Consider the following 21188-nt stretch of genomic DNA (forward strand, 5'->3'; position numbering starts at 1 on the left):
ACATACTGTCCTGCTTTAGTCGGTAAACAGAAATTGTCGGTAAAGAGAAATACAAAGGAGATACTAATATCAGTTCTTATGTGTTACACAGATGTGTACTGCTGCTACATTAACAGTATGAGCGACTTTTTCTGTGCACCGGAGAGTCGTTCCTTGCCTTGAAGCAGGGTGTGTTTTATCACACTATTTATGTGGCGTTTCATTGAACTTCATGAGCGAAATGTTCTTAAGTGCGACATTAAACCCCATTTCACCCACCTCACCTAATGGGTTCTGGGTCCCGATCCACAAAGCCATCGAACGGTTTTTCATTTACATAACCGCATATCACCTTTATATTGAGAGAAAATCGAAAGTGTGCACGTTTCCGTTCAGAGACAAATCTAAACAACACACGGATGAGATGCAGATGCTGGCATGTCCAAGGCCATTAATCTGCTAATCGACTTTCAGAGTCTGTTACCTGGTTTACAACGCGGTATCTTGATATCATCCCGTAGATATAACACGACAAGCACTCAATCAACGCATAGTTCACACAGCACTGTGGAACTAACCGTTCAGACATATTAGATATTCATACATGCAACGTTATTAACGTCACGCAATTTTACAATTGTACATTTCTCTTGATAGTCTTGGGTCCCGATCCAGAAAACTTTCGTACGCTACGACATTCGTAAGCCAACTATAGAGTTACGACAGGTCGTAACTTTACGAACGCTTTGTGGATCGGCGAATACGTAATACCAGAAGGACACCTCGTGATTCTATTTCAAGGGACGATAACTAAAGCCACTTATGAAGAACTGACAACCGACACATGTTCTGTTACCCAGGGGGCGGTGGGGTAACCTAAAGGTTAAAGCGTTCGCTCGTCACGCCGAAGACCAGGGTTCGATTCCCCACTGGGTACAATGCCCATTTCTGGTGTCCCCCGCCGTGATATTGCTGGAATATTGCTAAAAGCGGCGTAAAACAAAACTCACTCACTCACTCACTGTTACCCAGGTCTTACTGCACATGGTCATATATTTTTGGATTTGTTTGGTTGCTTTGTTGTTTAACGCAGCACACAGCAATATTCCAGCTAGGTATATGGCGGCGGTCTATACATAACTGAGTCTGGACCAGATAATCCAGTGATCAACAGATTGAGCATCGATCAACGCAATTGGGATACGTGACATGTGTCAATCAAGTCAGCGACCCTGACCACCCGATCCCGTTTGTCGTCTTTTACAAGCATGGGTTTCTGGAGACCAATTCTTACCCCGATCTTCACGGGTAAAAATATTTTTGTGAACAATTATGAATGTGAAACATACTTTGTAAAACATGAGTCAATTGCATCTTGGTTTTAGAAAACAAATCGGTTTCTACATTGTTAAACATGGTTGTTGTGATGAGACACTATGCTGAGGTTCAGTCATATTTATCATTGTAGAACCTCGCGAAAAGAACCAGGCCCCGATCTACAAAGCATTCGTAGCGTTACGACCTACCGTAACTCTATACTTATTATAGGTTCACGAATGACGTAGTGGTACGAACGCTTTGTGGATAATGTCCATGAACTCTGGCTTAACCTAGGAGTTTGCTTTCAACCTGCACTGGCGATTCTCCAAGGGATTCTATAAAACAGTGCGTAAGGCATTTCGAATGCTGAATTCAGCTTCATTTCCGCATACATGTTATTGTTAATTCCAATAAATACTTGAATGTAACCACTTTAAATCCAGTGTTGCAAATCAGTAAAGCATCTGAGATTTTGAGTCACTCGTCTGCTGTTGGTGGGAAATCTTTGTAAAACCATTTCGATCAACATAGCTACCCATTTTAGTTTGATGAGTTAGTTCAGTTTTACGCCGCACTCAGCAATATTCCAGCTGTATGGCGGCGGTCTGTATATAATCGAGTCTGGACCAGACATTTCAGTGATCAACAGCATGAGCATCGATCTACGCAATTGGGATACGATGACGTGTCAACCAATTCAGCGAGCCTCACCACCCGATCCCGTTAGTCGCCTCTTACGACAAGCATGGGTTACTGAAGATCAGTTCTAACCCGGATCTTCACGGAGAGCGATGAGTTGAAGACTTGTCTCTTAGGTTTATTGCACCCGAAACTTATATTTCGTCAGATTTCGTTCTGATAAGGGGCGGTGGGGGGTAGCCTAGTGGTTAAAGCGTTCGCTGGTCACGCCGAAGGCCTGGGTCTCGATTCCCAAATGGGTACAATTTGTGAAGCCCATTTCTGGTGTCCCCCGCCGTGATATTGCTGGAATATTGCTAATAGCGGCGTAAAACCATACTCACTCAGTCAGATTTCGTTCTGATATTGCTGATGTTCCTATACTTTTGTAAAACGAGTATGTTGGAGCATTGAGGTATCCCAGTGGAAACAGGGGCGGTTTGGTAGTGGTTAAAGCGTTGACTCCTCACGCCGAAGATCCGGGTTCGATTCCCCACATGGGTACAATGTGTGGATTCCATTTCTTGTGTTCCCTACTGTGATATTGCTGGAATATTGCTAAAAGAGGCGCAAATCTAAACTCACTCACTCATCCAATGGTTAAGATTCTCCTCTCCCTATGGGGCTTACAAATATCACACTTACACCCTCTGGCATAGTATTAAAAACCCATCAGTAAATGCCAATCATTGAGAGTCAGCAAAATGTATTGTTTTGACGGATTGATGAATCATCACATCAGTTTGCTGGAGCGTACGGCCACGTCAGTGTATCGCCATCTACTACACCGGTAACAGCTGCTTAGACGACCGTCACTAGGTTACAGGTAGGTACTCTTCAGTTGATGGATACAGGGACTATTACGATTCACTTTAGTCTTCTGTAAATTGAACTGTATGCCTTTGTGAATTCAATGCGTGAAAACTGAAGTAGAAATTCATGATTTCTTTTTTCTGAAAGATTTTTACTTGAGTTTCGGTGTTTTTGTTATTCGATATGTACAAAATGGAATGTATCCAAGCTATATCCAAACTAATAATAATATGTATAATCTTATGTATCTAATTTGACAATAATGAGGTCGCCGATCATTGTGGTCATAAATTAACACTCTCTACAAGGTCAAAACATGACAGATAGATGTTCTGTTATTTTCTCTGGCGCTCGGCATTAGTGGATACAACAAGGACTGGTCGGCTCGGAGTCAGTATAATGTGTCTGAGTGGGGTCATCATGCTTCACTGCGGCATGGTATCTCAGTGAGCTAGCACTATAAAACCAGCTTAAGTCTGGGCTAGTACAAGCAGTCGCACATACACATACACATACACATACACAAGCATGCACGTCGTCATCTGAGCGAAATATTCTCAAGCACGACGTTAAACCCAATTTCACCTCACCTGTTTTTGTGTCACCAAATATATATATCATGCATCAACTGCTGGCTTGTATTCGTAACAATCGTTAAATGTATCAAGTTCACCTCCTAGCGAATTCTTGTCACTTTTATTGGATAATATATCCTTAACAGTAGTGATGGTTGGTTATGTCTCGGGTCTTAAAACCATGTGTTTTGTGGGGACAGGAGTCCGTGTCAGGGTAAGTCATAAATAGATTGTCGTTTAAAGTATTGTATCAATCTGTCAGAACATGAATATGCAACAAACGTGTTTACTAGGGCGAGATTAGGGAAACCACTATTGGGTGAGTGAGTGAGTTTAGTTTTACCCGCACTCGGGTAATTAAGCGTCTTTCGTAACTGCCTTCGGGCGTCTGTAGACCCTCCTGCAGCTACCTACTTGTAGTTCAAGCTCTACATGCGCTTACGTCCAGGGCCTAGATTTTCGAAGCTCTCTTAGCGTTAAGATAGTCATAAGTTAATGTTAATGTATGGCACTTACGACAATCTTAGCGCTAAGAGAGCTTCGAAAATCTAGGCCCAGGGATGCTAAGTCCGGAAGTGAGGGGTCGGGCGATCGTGTCTCTTAACTAACCACATTACATTCATGTACGGGCACACATACATTCAAAGATAAACGCAACACCGGGTTCTATACTTACTTAGGTTTACTCCGTCTCAGCCCATCTCGATTACTACAACTCCAATACAAGACATTGTAGGCTCGTACCACAGTGGGGAACCGAGTAGCGTGATGTGCTTCCGCCAGTTGAAAAGGGAGCTCCATTTCCTCGTGTTAAAGGTATCTTTTTAAAGGTTTCGAGCCTGATCTTGATCACATGTTTCAACACATCGTTTTGATTCGTTAACAACTGTATCCGACCTTTAACGCATGTGTTTCGTAATGAGAAAAATATCGAACATTATTGATCGGTGATTCATCTGACGATCTTGTGACGAGCTCAAGAACCTATGGCAAAAATATCATCTCCTATTGATGTTTTGTAACTCGCGCCTTTCCGTCACCATCGCATGTATTTTGTATTTGTCTCGTATTTTCGACTTTCTGTCGCATCTCTCTTTCGATTTCCCTGTAACTCTCGACATTCTGTCATCATTGCTCTCCTAACCTTAAGGGGCGGTGGGGTTGCCTAGTGGTTAAAGCGTTGGCTCGTCACGCCGAAGACCCGGGTTCGATTCCCCACATTGGCACAATGTGTTAAGCCCATTTCTGGTGTCCCCCCGCCGTGATATTGCTGGAATATTGCTAAAAGCGGCGTAAAACTAAACTCAGTCAGTCAGTCAGTCTCCTAACCTTAAAACACTCATGAGAAAAGAGGCAAATCTTAAATAAGGATTCTGGTGTAATTTTCGAATAGTTTTATCTTATCACACATTCAAGTCTTGTTATTTCGAAAGAGGTCAAATAAAATAAATAACAGTAAAGTACAGACTACTATTTTTATCGGGTTGAGCGAATGGACTTAACCTAAGAAATGCACTGGTATCTGTACTTAACTGAGGAAATGAGACCCCAAATATAACACATGGTACAACTTCAAAGTCCTTATTCCTTTTATGGGGTCATAACATTCAGTGTCTATATATAAGTCCGATATTTATTATGATGGAATGACTTTTATGAGGACATAATCAGGCCCAATAATCGTCTCTGATGACTGATCACACTAGATTCAACTGTCAAGCACACATACCATGCCACCATGATTGCAATTGTGTTGAATTGGAACAAAAGGCCCAAACTCAGTGAGATGCATCTTGATATTCATGTCAGGTTTAAAACAAAGCTATTATAACAGTTATTATGAGACCAGCTTGATTTTTGTCGTGATAAATGAGCATCAGCCGAGACAGCGACACAGCCTGGGGTTACACGCCGATACGACAAAACCGGCGCATCTCTGTACCAGGGCACTTGTTTTTTTATGATTTGCATAGAAATAGAATTATAAATGCTTAATCATACCATGCTTATCATTAACACGAAATAACTTTGAAACAAGTTTAAATTAAAGATTGTGAATATAGGCATTTTGTGAAATCTTTAATCCGTAAATTCCTGAAAACCCCGTTTCATAAGGTATTCCTAAATCACACATATACTACTATTATGACCAGTGGTTTCAGAAAATCCCTGAATTAATTTTGACAACCCGTTTAAACACATTTTGTGAATTTCGTCCCTCATGTTACCATGAATAAACAAACAATCGATTACAAAATACAAATATTATTATTGTACCTGACTGAATACTTGTCTTACACAGAATACGAAGTTTATTTTAATTATTTCAACGGTTGAATGACTTGCACTTCATTTAAACCATGTCAGCGTTCGCATGCACTGGCAAAGAGACCTAATATATTATGTTTGTCGCAAAATGTCGAAAAACCGGGAATAGTTTATTAAATGTCCACACCATACATATCTACTGTTTACAGGGGCGGATACAGCTTTTTGAGAAAGGGAGGGGGGTGCACAGTTCATTTCCACCCGTTTACACGTGAGTTTCAATGGTCATTTAATATACTTTCAGGACAAACGGGGCGGGGGTAGCTTTATATGGAGTATGATATTTTTTCAGGGAGCAGCAGGAAGAATAGAACTATTTTATGCTATTAATGAATACTTGAAAGAAGCTTCGAAAGCTCACGTTAAGCCATGCGCTGGGGGTTGGGGGAGGCATTAAAAAAGAACACGTAAGGCGGAAGAAATAGAAAAAGTTTAGATAATAATAATAGACCTATATGTTAAGCTGCTTTCCGAAAACAAGGCCATTTCACTGAGGCAAAGGCGAAGAAATACCTTGAAAGAGAACATGATTTAGTTGTTACCAAATACAAGGTATGTCAATACATGTATTTGCTTTCATTCTATAAATATACGAAAAGATAGGTTGTGAAATTAGGGCTGTGTCATGTGAACGATCAGACATCGTTTGTCTCTAACAATCAAGTAGAGGCCTAAAGAAGGATATGAACCGACATAGGTGAGACGCGGAGAATACCTCTCACACAGACAGTCTAGTCCGTTTGCTGCAAAATCGTAAAATGGCAAATAAATATACATCGGAAAGCAACAAATCGCCTTAAATGGGATGAAAGTTAATCCTTTGTCACTATAATTTCAGACATGAGCATGAAGAAGGTTGTTTAACAAACGATTACGTACATGCTGGTGTTGTGATGACTTCTGTAACAAAGGAGCATGCTGTGTGTATAGAACTGCTCACCAATCGCACGTGACAATTGCACATGTTTTGCCAACCCACACTGTCTTTTCTGCAATAAAAGCCTGTCAATTGAAATGTCCACATCAGAAGTCTATCTTACTATTGTAAATATTTAACGGAATATAAAAGGGTGTCTGTAACATATTCTCAAAGCAATGTTAGGTATGTTCTTGCTCTTTCTATTCAGATAATTATATATAAATGCAGATAATATGTTAATTATAAATACAGAATGAGCTCAATCCATCATTACAGTGCGGTACATGATGGAATTCACAAATGATTTGAAACCCTTATTTGACTAAATTTAGCTTCGTAATCCATTTTATCACAATATCGTGTTTAATCGAGATTTAAGCCATATGTACTCAAGCAACCTGAAAGTTTCATATTTTCTACTCATGTTTAAACATCTTTAGAATTTAAAATATCAACTTGTATAACATTTCGGAGATATTGTATTTAGGCTGTGGGACGATAGCTCATCTCATATATCTACACACCAAACGTTTTCCCACAGAACACGAAAACTTTTTTCCTAAATATACTTCTCACACTTTGCTAAGGATCACAAAATTTCCCAGCTTTATTTAAACATAGATTTTTAATTTGAAATTGTATTCATTTATAACTGGATAAATAATGATATGGTAACCCCTCTTTAGGCAAAGAGCCACTTTAATCTAACCATATGCACCTGATGTATTAGTAAACATAAAATGGTTTTCATGGCACCAATCAACCATTTTGCAAATCATGGAACTAGTCATTGACAAGTACACAACACCTTTCAATAGCAGGTATGGGATCTACAAGATGCAGTGACATACTGAAACCTAGGATCCATGCTTATAATAAGCTCAGATACTTAAACCAAATTATACCCCACATCATAGTTTTCTGTTGAATCAGTGATTGGATTCTTAGCAAAGTGTGAATAGTATATGTTTAGATCGGAACCTGGCTTGTTCACATTATATATAGATATTTACAGTGAACTATTTTCTCTGGACACAAGGAATCTTTTCAGGCACTGGACCAATATGTGGTCTGACATGGTTCCTCGACAATGGCTTCTGAAAGCGTGTTTTCTGATTGGCTGTTTTGATTTGGTGACGTCAGCTGTCGGAGTAGAGTCGGCAAAGAATGACTTTGACTTCCAGCGTGAAATCGACCGCCAGTTTGCGATAACAGGTGTGTTTTATTGTTGATTTGAATCTAAATATTACCGTAAATGGAATGCGTGTGAATATGTGACGTTTAGGAACTGATTAGTGTGTGAGTATGAGCAGGTCTTTGATCCCAGCTTATAGTCAATGGCAAACAGGTAAAGCTGGTTAAACTTGACTTTGGTTGAGTTTGTTGTTTAACGCCACACTCAGCAATATGACAGCGGTCTGTAAACAATCGAGTCTGGACCAGACAATCCAGTGATCAACATCATGAACATCGAACTACGCAATTGGGATACCTTTCATTGACCGTCTAGAATACAATACAACGTACTGTTCTTTTAAGAATGTCGCCATATAGCTGGGATATTGCTGAGTTCGGTGTGAAACAATAAACAAATCTTTGAAGTTTGGTCATTCTTAAAGGACTCTTCTGTACCTTTCTTCGGTGGTCAAGAACATAGTACAAGGTCCCGTTCTTTTAAGATCGTCGCCATATAGCTGGAATATGCTGTGTAAGGCGTAAAACAACAAACACATCTTGTAAGTTGTGTCATTCAACAAGGACTATTCTATACCTTTGATTGGTGGTCAAGAACATAGTACAAGGTCCCGTTCTTTTAAGACCGTCGCCATATAGCTGGAATATGCTGTGTAAGGCGTAAAACAACAAACACATCTTGTAAGTTGTGTCATTCAACAAGGACTATTCCAACCTTTGATTGGTGGTCAAGAACATAGTACAAGGTCCCGTTCTTTTAAGACCGTCGCCATATAGCTGGAATATGCTGAGTAAGGCGTAAAACAACAAACACATCTTGTAAGTTGTGTCATTCAACAAGGACTATTCCAACCTTTGATTGGTGGTCAAGAACATAGTACAAGGTCCCGTTCTTTTAAGACCGTCGCCATATAGCTGGAATATGCTGAGTAAGGCGTAAAACAACAAACACATCTTGTAAGTTGTGTCATTCAACAAGGACTATTCTAACCTTTGATTGGTGGTCAAGAACATAGTACAAGGTCCCGTTCTTTTAAGACCGTCGCCATATAGCTGGAATATGCTGAGTAAGGCGTAAAACAACAAACACATCTTGTAAGTTGTGTCATTCAACAAGGACTACTCTGTACCTTTGATTGGTGGTCAAGAAGAAAACACAATACGCTGTTGTATTGAATTAAGTCCTTTCTGTTGTAGAGGTAGATTCTTTCGGGCCGTCGACTCGAGCTTCACACACCACCTTATTTAAGAGTAATGCCAGAGCTCGAGCTCTTGGCGAGCAGTATCTGAGTCGCATATCTGCAGCAAGGGCGAAAGTGCGGAGGTGAGTTTATTTTACTGGGCCTCTTCACAATGGATGGCAATTCCTTTCATACTGATGGGCAACGCTGAGTTTAAAAAATAGTTTAATATATCAATGGTTGGCACGTCGATGTAAGGGGTGCAAACGTTTGATTGTGTGTTTAAAGCCGCGCGCAGCAAAAATACAGCTATATTTGTAAATGATAGAGCCTGGACCAGACAATCCAGTGATCAACAGCATGAGCAGCGATCTACGCTAATGGGATACGATGACATGTGTCACCCAAGTCAGCGAGCTGACCACCCGATCTCGTTAGTCGCCTCTTACGACAAGTATGGGTTGCTGAAGACCGATTCTAACAGGTTCTTCTCGGGTCGAAGCCTACTGTTTGCGTGACTTATGTTGTACTGCTGGGTAATGGAAATAAAATACTCGAGTTACTCGTCACCAGAAATACGATTTTAGAGACCATAAGATATTTCAGACACCATAAGATATAACAGTTATGTTTAATGTGGTTTTTTAAATAGCACAAAAAGCTGCGAAATCTACCTAGAGGTATTAATCAGGGCTCCAGATAAGGGCCGTATCGCCGTATGTACGGATAGAAAATATGCACGATACGGTAGGAAATAATTTAAATTAGAAAACGTAGCAGATACGCACCACAGCAATGGTGTACGGTCTTAGAATCATTTACAGTCGTATTTATCTGTTTTATTGTTCATTGACCTGTTTACACAATAGTAGCAATGTTGTGGTGCATATATGAAACGAAACACAAGATTACTGATACTCCATTTAATTCCATTCAGAACTCTAAATGTACACTGAAGGTTTTCCAGTACTCCTGCATTGACCAAATAAGGAGTACTTACTCCTGATGTTGAAAAATTATCTGGAGCCCTGTATTAACATATTATACTCATATTGCATTTTCCTTATGTGACTTTTTGACTTTTGCGAAATCTTTTTTAAATCCCTTTGATAATTTCGTTTGACATAGAAGAAGAGTTACCATACGTTCTCGAATTATTTCAGTTGGACAAATGACTAGACTTAGCAAGTGTTTGTGACGGGTGGCACAGGTGGGGCAGGATACGCTCACCTTTTCGTGAACACCTGGTATCATCACTACTTCATAGTGATTCATAAACACATACACTGTCATCGTAGAGCATGGTGACCATCACTCTATTGTCTGGTTCAGAACCGATTTGTTGACAACCAACATCATACAGCTGTAATACTGCTGAAACAAACATCTACTTATGACATAGTCACAATTGTCCAATCGACTCTGCTTTTGGCAGATATTTCTTACGAATGTGGAAAGGGTTTTGTCGCTTTTATTCATAGAAAACATAATTCTCCCAGAATAACAATAATGATCTAACTATTCAAAACGACGGGGAGACTTCAATCCTTTTGATTCCACCATAAGTAGGAAGATTTTCTGTATATTTTACCATTTCCTCCAAGACCACAGCCAGGTGCGACCCGGCAAACATTCCCGGAAGCTGTGAGGCAGGTGTTGATGACATTGCCAAGTGGTGGATGTGCAACCTTCGTGGGCGTCTGTAACATCACAAACATCTACCGCTCATCCGACGGCAGCTGCAACAACCTCGCCAACCCAACATGGGGGATGTCTGACACACCACGGAGACGCTATCTGACTCCTCAATATGATGACGGTTAGTCTTGGCATTTGAAGTCGGTTACTGAATTGCCTATGTGATCCTTGTCAGCACTGATTTTACCGGATTAGAACTGGTCTTCAGCAACCCATTTAGCTTCAATTGCTGCCATGGAATCATGTTCATCTACCAATCTTCAAGGCCTGTACAATGGACAAAGTTCAGCTGCAATTCGACGTAAAGAGTTGCCTTCCCTGGTCTGCCAGACAGTCGTAGATTCAGAGGCCATCTCTACTTTTGTCTTATTCGTACTTCTTGGTCTGTAAAGATATAAACACTCATAATTCTTGGGATTCCTCTCAGAACAAGACAAGTAGTGAATTACCATTCAAAGTAGCACTACGCCAACTCACTCACTCACTTACCCAGTACCTGTATATTGCTGACATCACTCACTAAAATAAAACAGAGTCTGTCCACTTATATCCAGGATTTAAGTTTCTTATACCAGGTTTCATGACCCTGGGTTCGAATCCAAATCACTCCGTACATACAGGCGCGAAAGTGGTGCGTCAAAGATCAGCATTACTTTGGGTTTACTTTCATGTGAATCCCCATCATCATCACCATCATCATCATCATCATCATCATCATCATCATTAACATCATCATTATCTCACCACACTGTGATAGAACTTAAATAATATCAAAAGCATAGTTTGACGCACCTCGTCCTTTTATTGAATGTCTAGGAATACGCAGTCCACGCACCAGAGGTTTCCTTGGCGATCCTCTGCCCAGTGCCCGACTGGTCAGCACCATTGTCCACCCCTGACGACAAGACCCCGAAGCTGAAGTTCATCTCAAATATGCTGGTGCAGTGGGGGCAATTCCTGGTGTTCGACATTACAAGCACCCCAGTCAGATCAGGTACGACTTACTGCGTTGTTACGTGTGTTTTGAGAATATCTCTGTATGTGTCTACTCAGCGAAGATCCCTTTTAGAACTGTCTTCTGTAACCCATGCTTGTCTTAGGAGGCGATTAACGGGATCAGGTGATCAGACTCGCTGACTAGGTTGTCATCGCATCCCATTTGCGTAGATCGATGTTCATGCTACTGATCACTGGATTGTCTGTCCAGACTCGATTATTTACAGACCGCTCAGAATGCTGGTTTCCCACAAACCTGTACTGTGTTTAACCGAGTGCAGTTTTTTTGTTATTTTTGTTTTCTGGTACTGTCTTCATTCCTTCTGTTCAAAACTCGCTCTTTAGTTTTGTTTTAAACTTTATCATGCACGCTTTCACCTATAACAACTTGTGTCTTCTCTACAGGCGCTGAAGACCGTCCCCTGACATGCTGTTCGGAAGATGTCCCATTTATGCTGAAAGGCATCCTTGACCCTTCTCTCAGGTACCCACGAAGACCCGTGAAGACCCGGTTTACAACTGGTCTTCAGTAACCCATACTTGTCGTAAGAGGCGACTAACGGGATCGGGTGGTCAGGTTCGCTGGCTTGGTTGACACATGTCGTTGCATCCCAATTGCCTAGATCGATGCTGATGCTGTTGATCACTGGATTGTCTGGTCCAGACTCGATTATTTACAGACCGCCGCCATATAGCTGGCATATTGCTGAGTGCGGCGTTAAACAACAAACAAACCAAATCCAAACAGGTACGACAAGTGTATGAGTAAAATTTTCATGAAGTTAAAGATTTTGTTCCTCCAAAATCTTAGTTACTAATGACGATATATTTTTGTGTAACTATGTTTTGTCCTGTATTTTCGGGATTATTTCAAATAACCCCACCCACGAAAGATCAAGTGGGAGTCAGATGTCTTGCAACTGGTTGGCGTCTTGTGTCCCGTGGACTGTGTACAGTGTCGGGGTGCCACGTGTCTAGTGTCTGGTGAAGGGATGTTTCTATTGTGTCTCTTGTCTTGTATCTAGTAGGTCGTGTCTCGTGACTGTCAAGTGTGTCATTGTAGGCGTCTGTATTCTAGTGTCAAGTCTAGTGTAGTGTCTAGTGGTTGGTATCTCCAGTTCAATGTGTTTTAGGTGATATGTCCAATCTAGTGACCCGTGAAGATCCGGGTTAGAAGTGATCTTCAGTAACCCATGCTTGTCGTAAGAGGCGACTAACGGGATCAGGTGGTCAGGCTCGCTGACGTGGTTGACACATTTCATCGGTTCCCAATTGCGTAGATCGATGCTCATGCTGTTGATCACTGGATTGTCTGGTCCAGGCTCGATTGTTTACAGACCGCCGCCATATAGCTGGAATATTGCAGAGTGCGGCGTCAAACTATACTCACACATTCACTCACAGACTCACTCACTCATTCACTCCAATCTAGTGTCTAGCTGGTTGTATCACATGTCTAGTGGTCGTGTATTATGTATCTTTTGCCTAGTGTAAAGAGGGTGGTGTTCCTTGTCCTGTGTCTAGTGTCTAGTTCCTTGTCTGCAGTGTCGATGGTGTAGTGTCCAGTATCTATTGATAGATCGTGTCTACTGTCTATCAGTGTCGTGTTTTTAGATGTGTAGTTGGTAGTGTGGTATTTGTGATATTTTTGCTTTCTGTCTACCGGGTGTATCGTATCTGTCTCTCGCGTATGGTATCTATAGGTATGTGTTTGGCGTCTACTGTTTAGTGAGTTGTCTGTTTGGTTTCTAAAGGGTGGTGTCTCGCTTTAATGATGCATGTCTGGTGAGTTCTGCGCTCATGAGAGGTAGCGTCACCTGTGTACTGTCAAATGTTCAGTGAATCGTCTAGCGTATGTTGCGGCGCCACATTTCTAGTGGGCAATAACTCAGCAATCGATGGTTGGTTGGTTAGTTTTATAGTTTTAAGGCGACGTGAGCCAATAAGAGGCCTATTTGCGCCCAACACATTGACTTGACTTAATAAAACATCATAGGTAATTTCATCGCAAAAGTAGTCGTTTAGTTAATATAAAAGAACCGACAACATTATTAATATTCATTTGGATAAACGTATACATATATCACTTCCATTTCTGAAACATGAAATACTTATTCATTAAAACAGCAGTAGGTTAAGATGACAGAGCGTTAAAATGAATCAAAATCGCAGAACTAAATCTGTCTAAGCCACTTAAGAGCCTGTCTATATTACATCATATTTTCCTGATGACGAGACAAAATCTAAAACTGCCCGTTGCACGGACCCGCACATGATATTGGGGCCCAAAACTGTTTCTAAAGAAAAGATATCATCAACTTCAAGAACAGCACTTCTGAGATTATGTCTTATGTTATTATGCCCAGGGCATGTAATTAGAAAATGTTCAATATTTTCAGGCGTCTCCAAATTGCAATGGCCACATTTAGAAGAGACCGTCTTATCTATAATACTCCTGTAAGCATTTAGTCCACAGTGTCCAAGTCTGAGACGTGACAAAATGACCTCATCACGCCTTTTACGACAACGAATTTTATGACCAGATTTTAAAGATGGTCTAAGTTTGTACATATGTCGGCCGGTAGTACCTGTATCCCATAACTGCTGCCAACTCCTTGTAACAGATTTCGGTAAAACATTTTCAAAATCTTTAGGAAATCTCAGCAATCGAGACTCGTTAATCGGTTATCCCCCTTTATCCAGAGTTAAGCTGGTTCCCGACTCCCTTTGCGCGCGTAACGAGACGGGGCCCAGCTTATATACACTACACTAGTACCATGTGTACCGTCTGTTTTAGTGGAGGTTGGGGTCAAATGTAGTGTCATAGGTGCCGATGAAGGGACAGGGGTACGCTTCACGAACACCTGGTGTCGTCATAATTTGACAATTTAACCTAGACTATGACACGTGCATGGTCTGTATGAAGACAGGCTTTTATAGTTTTCGAGCCAAAGATGAATTTCAAACGTATACACAAACAAAAAAGTATGGGAACACCCTAAAATTTGATAGTCACGGAAACGTGGTGAGGTCATTTATACCAGAAGATAATTGCAACGCTTTGGCTTCACTCATTGTACCCAATTCGAATCCGGTCTTCGGCGTGACGAGCCAACGCTTTAACCACTAGACTACCCCACCGCCCCCTAGATATGACACGTATGCATGGTCTGTATGAAGACAGGCTTTTTTTAGTTCTCGAGCCAAAAGATGAATTTCAAACGTATACTACAAACAAAAAGTATGGGAACACCCTAAAATTTGATAGTCATATATAAACTGAAACGTGGTGAGGTCATTTATACTCTAAGATAATTGCAACGCTTTGTGTACTTAAGGGGCTGTTTAAACGACATGTTGGAACAAGCTGCAAACGTTGCCACAAGCTGTATGGAAAGTTTGTCTTATATGTGTGTTCTATATAGTGTTATATACAAAACACTTTAACCAGAGCAACAATATCAAGTCAACTACAGTGCCAGAAAAAGATTTGATATACAACTTAAAGACATAATTCTTTTCTGAATACCCCATGATGTTTGTTACCAACAGAGACGGTTGTTTCCCGATCAGCATCCCCCGGGGGGACAGGTTCTTCAGTAGGAGATGCATGAACTTCCCCCGATCGATCCAGATAGACAATACGAAGTGCACAGGAGGTATGTCCCAAACACATTTAGTGAATCAGTAGTGAGTGAGTGAGGTCATTGTAACGTCGCTTTGAAGTGTAATTTAGATTGGTCCATATAGGAGGTCTTAGGATGAGTGAGTGAGGTTATTGTAACGTCGCTTTGAAGTGTAATGAAATTGGCGAATCAGATCCACATAGAAGGTCTTAGGGTGAATGAGAGAGGTTTACGTCGCTTCTAGCAATATTCCAGCAATGTCACGGCAGGGGACACGAGAAATGGGCTTCACACATTTTGCCCATGTGGGAAATCGAACCTGGGTCTTCGGCGTGACAAGCGAACGCTTTAACCACTTGGCTACCCCTCTGTCATATGGGAGGTCTTAAGAGTGAGTGAGCCGCATTCAGCAATATTACAACTATACGGCGGTCTTAAGAGCTGGAATGTAATGCAGACCTTACAATACGTACAAACAAGTAAAGAACGGACGTTTTGTTTGTTTGTTTGTTTGTTTGTTTGTTTGTCAATCCCATATTTTCATTAGTTTGTCTAAGCGAGGTGGTACCCTTGTCTGACATGCTGTAAATGAGACATTATTTATTAAAGGAAATATTCACCGAAAGCACCTGAATAAGTATACAATAGTCACATTATCATGTTTGTAAATTCCACTCGAATAGTTTAAAATGGAATAGATACACACTGGGCATGGGTACTTTGGAATCCCTACAAGGCTCACATATATTTCAAATAACAAAACATATTTTTGCAATCCGTGAAATCAACTTGCATCGTACTTTTCAAGGACAAAACAATGGCGAAAGCAAGCGTCGTGGTCACAAATACAACGATGTCACACGATGACACACGATGACACACGATGACACACGATGTCACACGATGACACACGATGACACACGATGACACACGATGACACACGATGTCACACGATGTCACCGGGGTCATTTTGTAGAAAATGAATTTCATTTCCTATTTGAATGTAAAGTGTATCATGATTTGCGCTGTAAATATTTTAAAGCATTACCAAATTACATAGATCAACAATACTTTCTGAACACATTATCTTGTACCAAGTTTTCAACACTAACATATTGTTCTTCTTACATTAAGGAAGCATTGTCATTGCGTTCTTTATGCATATGAATCTGATTGTCAAATGCCACTATCTTATAATTAAACATGTTTATTTGTATTTTACGTGGGCCTAAGGCCTTGTTACGAAATAAACTTGAAACTTGTTAATTGTGGGGTCGAATCCCCGTATCGCGCCGATTATGTTTCTTGGTTCGCAAGGTCCACGCTTGTGGTTACAACTACTGTGGTTAACATATAAGGTCTGCATCATTTCGGTCCTCCTTAAAGTGGAGTAGCGCAATGGGTAAAGCGTCCTCTCTTAACGCTGGAGATCCTGGTTCGATTCCCCACATGGGTCTAATGTGTGAATCCCATTTCTGGTATCCCCCGCCGTGATATTGCTGGAATATTGCTAAAAGCGAAAAAACACCATACTCACTCACTCACTCATTCGCTCACCATAGAGTCGGGTGGTGGGTTAGCCTTGTGGTTAAAGTGTTCGCTCGTCACGCAAAAGACCCGGGTTCAATTCCCCTCATGGGTACAACGTGTGAAGCCCATTCTGTTGTTCTCCGCCGTGATATTGCTGGAACATTGTTAAAAGCGTCAGTCAGTTAGTTAAAGTTTACAAGGAATCACTAAACTAGTACCGGGATTATTTCGTAAATGGTGTATACATAGATCTTTCTTTAACGTCTTTAATGCTCTCCAGACATTCTTAGTTTATTTCTGAAAAACAACATCTTTTAATTGCTTTTAATTACCCTGCGTTATGTTTTGCAGTGCCAGCCGAGCAGATTAACCAACAGACGGCGTATATAGACGCCTCCCAGGTCTATGGACCCACCGCTGAAGAGACTGCACAGCTCCGGACCATGGTTGATGGTGATTATATATACTAGACAAAATATGTTAGGGATATTGGTATTTTTATGATTGATATTTCATCAGTGTGTCAATGAATAAATAGATCATAATTCATAATTTCAAAATTGACATATATCCCTAACTATTTTTGTCCAGTATATTTGTGCCACGGAGCAGGATACGCTCATCTTTTCTCCAACATCTGGTATCATCACTGTTTTAGTGTGTTCCTGGTGATATAGTTATTATTGTACAATGGACTCGATAACCATATGGATGGGTTTCATCGCTCTGGTTTACTTTATATTTTACAGAAAAGCAGGTCTTTTGGTCGGATGTGCACATGTTTTAGCATCTGTTTCATGTAAAATGTCAAGAACAAACATTATCAGCTATCTACAGAGACAGTTGCCGGTGACGATCCGGGTTAGAATTGGTCTTCATTAACTCATGCTTGTCGTAAGAGGCGACTAACGGGATCGGGTGGTCAGGCTCGATGACTTGCTTGACGTATGACATCAATCAATCAATCAATCAATCAATCAATCATCCTTTTTATTACCATAAGTTTACAAATACATGCAAAGCATCATGGGGGGTATTTTTCAAAAATATATCACTTTAAGGCTATGACTTGAAACATATCCAGCAATTATGTACAGGTAAACTATTCATGTCATGTTGACAGACATTATAATGGAAATAAATGTACATAGATTTCTTAATTGCTTCATATTATGAGTTTCAAATAGGTATGACATTTTATAATAGCTAGGGTTGTTTACATAATAATTCTTTAAATACATATTTCTGGAAGCAGTAAATTTATTACATTGAAATAAATAATGAAACTCATCTCCGAGTTGGGAGGGACATGAAGGACAGAATCGTATTCCAATTGTATAGCTTGATAACCATGGTGTTGATCACTGCATTGTCTGGTCCAGACTCGAATATTTACACACCGTCGCCATATAGCTGGAATATTGCTGAGTGCGGCGTTAACTAACAAAGAAGCCAAACTTAGACTGATTCCTTTAGACGTTGAATGAGAAAAAAAACTTATTAGCGGATCACAGAAAATCAGTTACGACACCAGGTGTGACGAAAAGGGTATGTCGTACCCTGTCCTACCTCATAATAATAAGTAAATTGTTAAATAATTATGCGATTCATTCACTATTGTATGTTTTCACAGGTTTAGTGCAAGCGGCGACAACGGACAACCAAGCAGGTAACACTCGCACACTAACACTCTTTATACAGTGAAACCTCGAAAATCCAAACGGTTGCATTCGAAAGGAAATCACACGGATTCAGAATTGCTTATTAATGAATGTTTGTGTGGAGTAATGTACACGCAGGGGAGTCGATCAAAACCGGACACTAACTAATTCGGACACGTGTCACATGACACATCACACTAGTTTTAACGATACTTTGACACGTTAATATCCAATTGTGCATTCAAATATACTCATGCCAATAATGGTTGTCACCCCCCTCCCCACCCCAACCCCACACACACCTCACACCCCCACCCCACATCCCCTCTCCAATTAAAAATTTGAAGGGGGTGACAACCATTATTGGCATGAGTATAGTATATGCTATACAGGATATATTTTGTACAAAGCATTTGGCATCATTTTCACTCACCATTACTTCTGTGAACAGATCAGGGCCCCGTTCCTCAAAGCGATCGTAGCGCTAAGATGATCGAAAGTCCCATACTTTAACATAGACTTACGACTGTCGTAGCGCTATGATCGCTTTGAGGAACGAGATCCTGGTACCAACACAATACCTGCGATGATTTGATTTACCTCAAGTCTGTTCATAGAAAGCACTCAAATATGGGGAAAGTTTTATAACGTTATGGGAATCTAGATTAACTCATTTGCATTTAAGCAGATCGTGGTAATCGTTAGCAAGATTCCTCGGAATGATTGCATACAGAATCTCTAACGAATTAAATAAGCTCATATGCATAGTAAAGCAAATAGGTCTCAAATAATGTCCACAGGTCAGGAACCAGTAGTAAAGCAAATAAGTCTCAACTAATGTCCAACAGAGTCTAACAGAATCGTGGTGCCTTGAATTATCAAATAGGTCTCAACTAATGTCCACAGGTCCATGGCACCGGTAATAATATAAAGCAAATAAGAACACAGTAACCAGTCTACATAGTTTGTTTAGGAACTCTAACGGAATGCATAGTAAAGCAAATAAGTCTCAGACTAATGGAATTTAAAGCAGGTCTCAACTCAGATCAGAACCAGTCTAACGGAATGCATAGTAAAGGTCTCAAATACAGTCTCAACTAATGTTTACTAGTTTACAGTCAGGAACCAGTCTAACGGAATGCATAGTAAAGCAGACAGATCAGGAACCAGTCTAACGGAATGCATATTAAAGCAAATAAGTCTCAACTAATGTTTACAGGTTCAGGAATTGCAAATAAGGAATGCAGCAAATAAGTCTCCAGCACGTTTACAGCTCTCTAATGTTTACAAGAAGATCAACCCACATCAACCCACATTGGTCTGACGAAACGCTGTTTCAGGAGACCAGGAGAATCGTAATCGCCATCTCCCAGAAAATTACATATAACCATTACCTTCCTCTACTTCTAAACAAGTACGCCCTCGACAAGTATCGGCTGACGTCACCCAAATCTGGATACTATGACGTTTATAGCAGTTCCACTGACGCCGGCATCGTCAACGCATTTTCTACCGCAGCAATGAGATTTGGGCACTCTTCGCTGAGATCGGTGTTCAGCAGACTGAGGCCTGACTTCTCCTTGAAGGCGCAGGATCGTTTGTTCCAGATGTTAACAAACACAGCGCCAATATCGTCCAGGACCGGGTTGGCGGTAAATGAATACTTGAGGGGTAATTTGGTGGACAGAAGTAGCCAGGTTGACCGCTTCATATCCAGGGATCTGACAGACAAGCTGTTTATATTGAACGGTAGCAGTCTAGATCTGGCTGCTGTGAACATCCAGCGGGGCCGGGACCATGGCCTGCCGGGATACACGGCCTACAGAGAACTGTGTGGGCTATCAGGGGTGTTCAGCTTCCGACCTGCTGTGGGCGGACTCATCGACCATGATCCTCACACTGCAAGACTCCTCCAATCTGTCTACAGGTTAGTTTTTTTTTTGTTTTGTTTTGTTTTGTTCGTTTGTTTGTTTGTGTTTGTTTGTTTAACGCCGAACTCAGCAATATTCTAGCTATATGGCCGTGTTCGGTGCATAATCGAGTCTGGATCAGACAATCCAGTGATCAACAGCATGAGCATCGATCTGCAAGTCAATATCTGTGGAACTTCCACATCACCCAGTTTCTGATACAGTCAAACACAGTTGAAGGGATCAACGTAAATAAACAAACGGGCAAAAGAAACTATGCATAACAGTTGCCCATACACCTATTATTAAAATTCACTTTCCCTTTTCACAATGTTGGTTTGTCGTTTTGTAATATCAGTGATTTCGACTTGGTATAGTTTCTTTTGCCCTCTAGTTTATCCGGTGTTCGACAAACAAATGTGAATTAAGAATTAACATTAACATCTGTGGTACGTTTCTGATAACAGTCAAACACATTTGTTTCGAAGTTGAAGTGATCTACGTAAATACTTCAATTTATCGGTGTTCGACAAACAAATGTGAATAAAGAAAGCGTTCGAAGGGACCAAACTTTTACTCTGAGACAAGCACAACTTCGACACATCAAAGTTTGATACAACAGTGTTTACCTGTATATATAATTGTCATAGGAACCTACAAAATCCATTCAAATTTGAAAGGTGAGGTGAGGTGAAATTGGGTTTAACGTCGTGCTTGAGAATATTTCGCTCATATGACGACGTGCATGCATGTGCATGTGTATGTGCGGCTGCTTGTACT

The 21188-nt window shown here is 40.7% G+C and overlaps 1 protein-coding gene across 1 annotated transcript in view; it reads left to right on the forward strand.

Annotated features, from left to right (window-relative positions):
- LOC124265684 (peroxidase-like protein) overlaps positions 1-21188 on the forward strand; it is a 28924-nt gene that overhangs the window by 4030 nt on the left and 3706 nt on the right. Inside the window, exons 3-10 of the mRNA XM_046700484.1 lie at positions 9004-9130; positions 10592-10806; positions 11551-11679; positions 12087-12165; positions 15234-15340; positions 17189-17290; positions 18471-18506; positions 19738-20425. Coding sequence (XP_046556440.1) covers positions 9004-9130; positions 10592-10806; positions 11551-11679; positions 12087-12165; positions 15234-15340; positions 17189-17290; positions 18471-18506; positions 19738-20425 — 1483 coding nt within the window. The remainder of the gene's footprint in view (positions 1-9003; positions 9131-10591; positions 10807-11550; positions 11680-12086; positions 12166-15233; positions 15341-17188; positions 17291-18470; positions 18507-19737; positions 20426-21188) is intronic.

Source organism: Haliotis rubra, unplaced genomic scaffold (assembly GCF_003918875.1).
Source record: "Haliotis rubra isolate DU_JTF1 unplaced genomic scaffold, ASM391887v1 Scf99, whole genome shotgun sequence".
NCBI classification, from domain to species: domain Eukaryota; kingdom Metazoa; phylum Mollusca; class Gastropoda; order Lepetellida; family Haliotidae; genus Haliotis; species Haliotis rubra.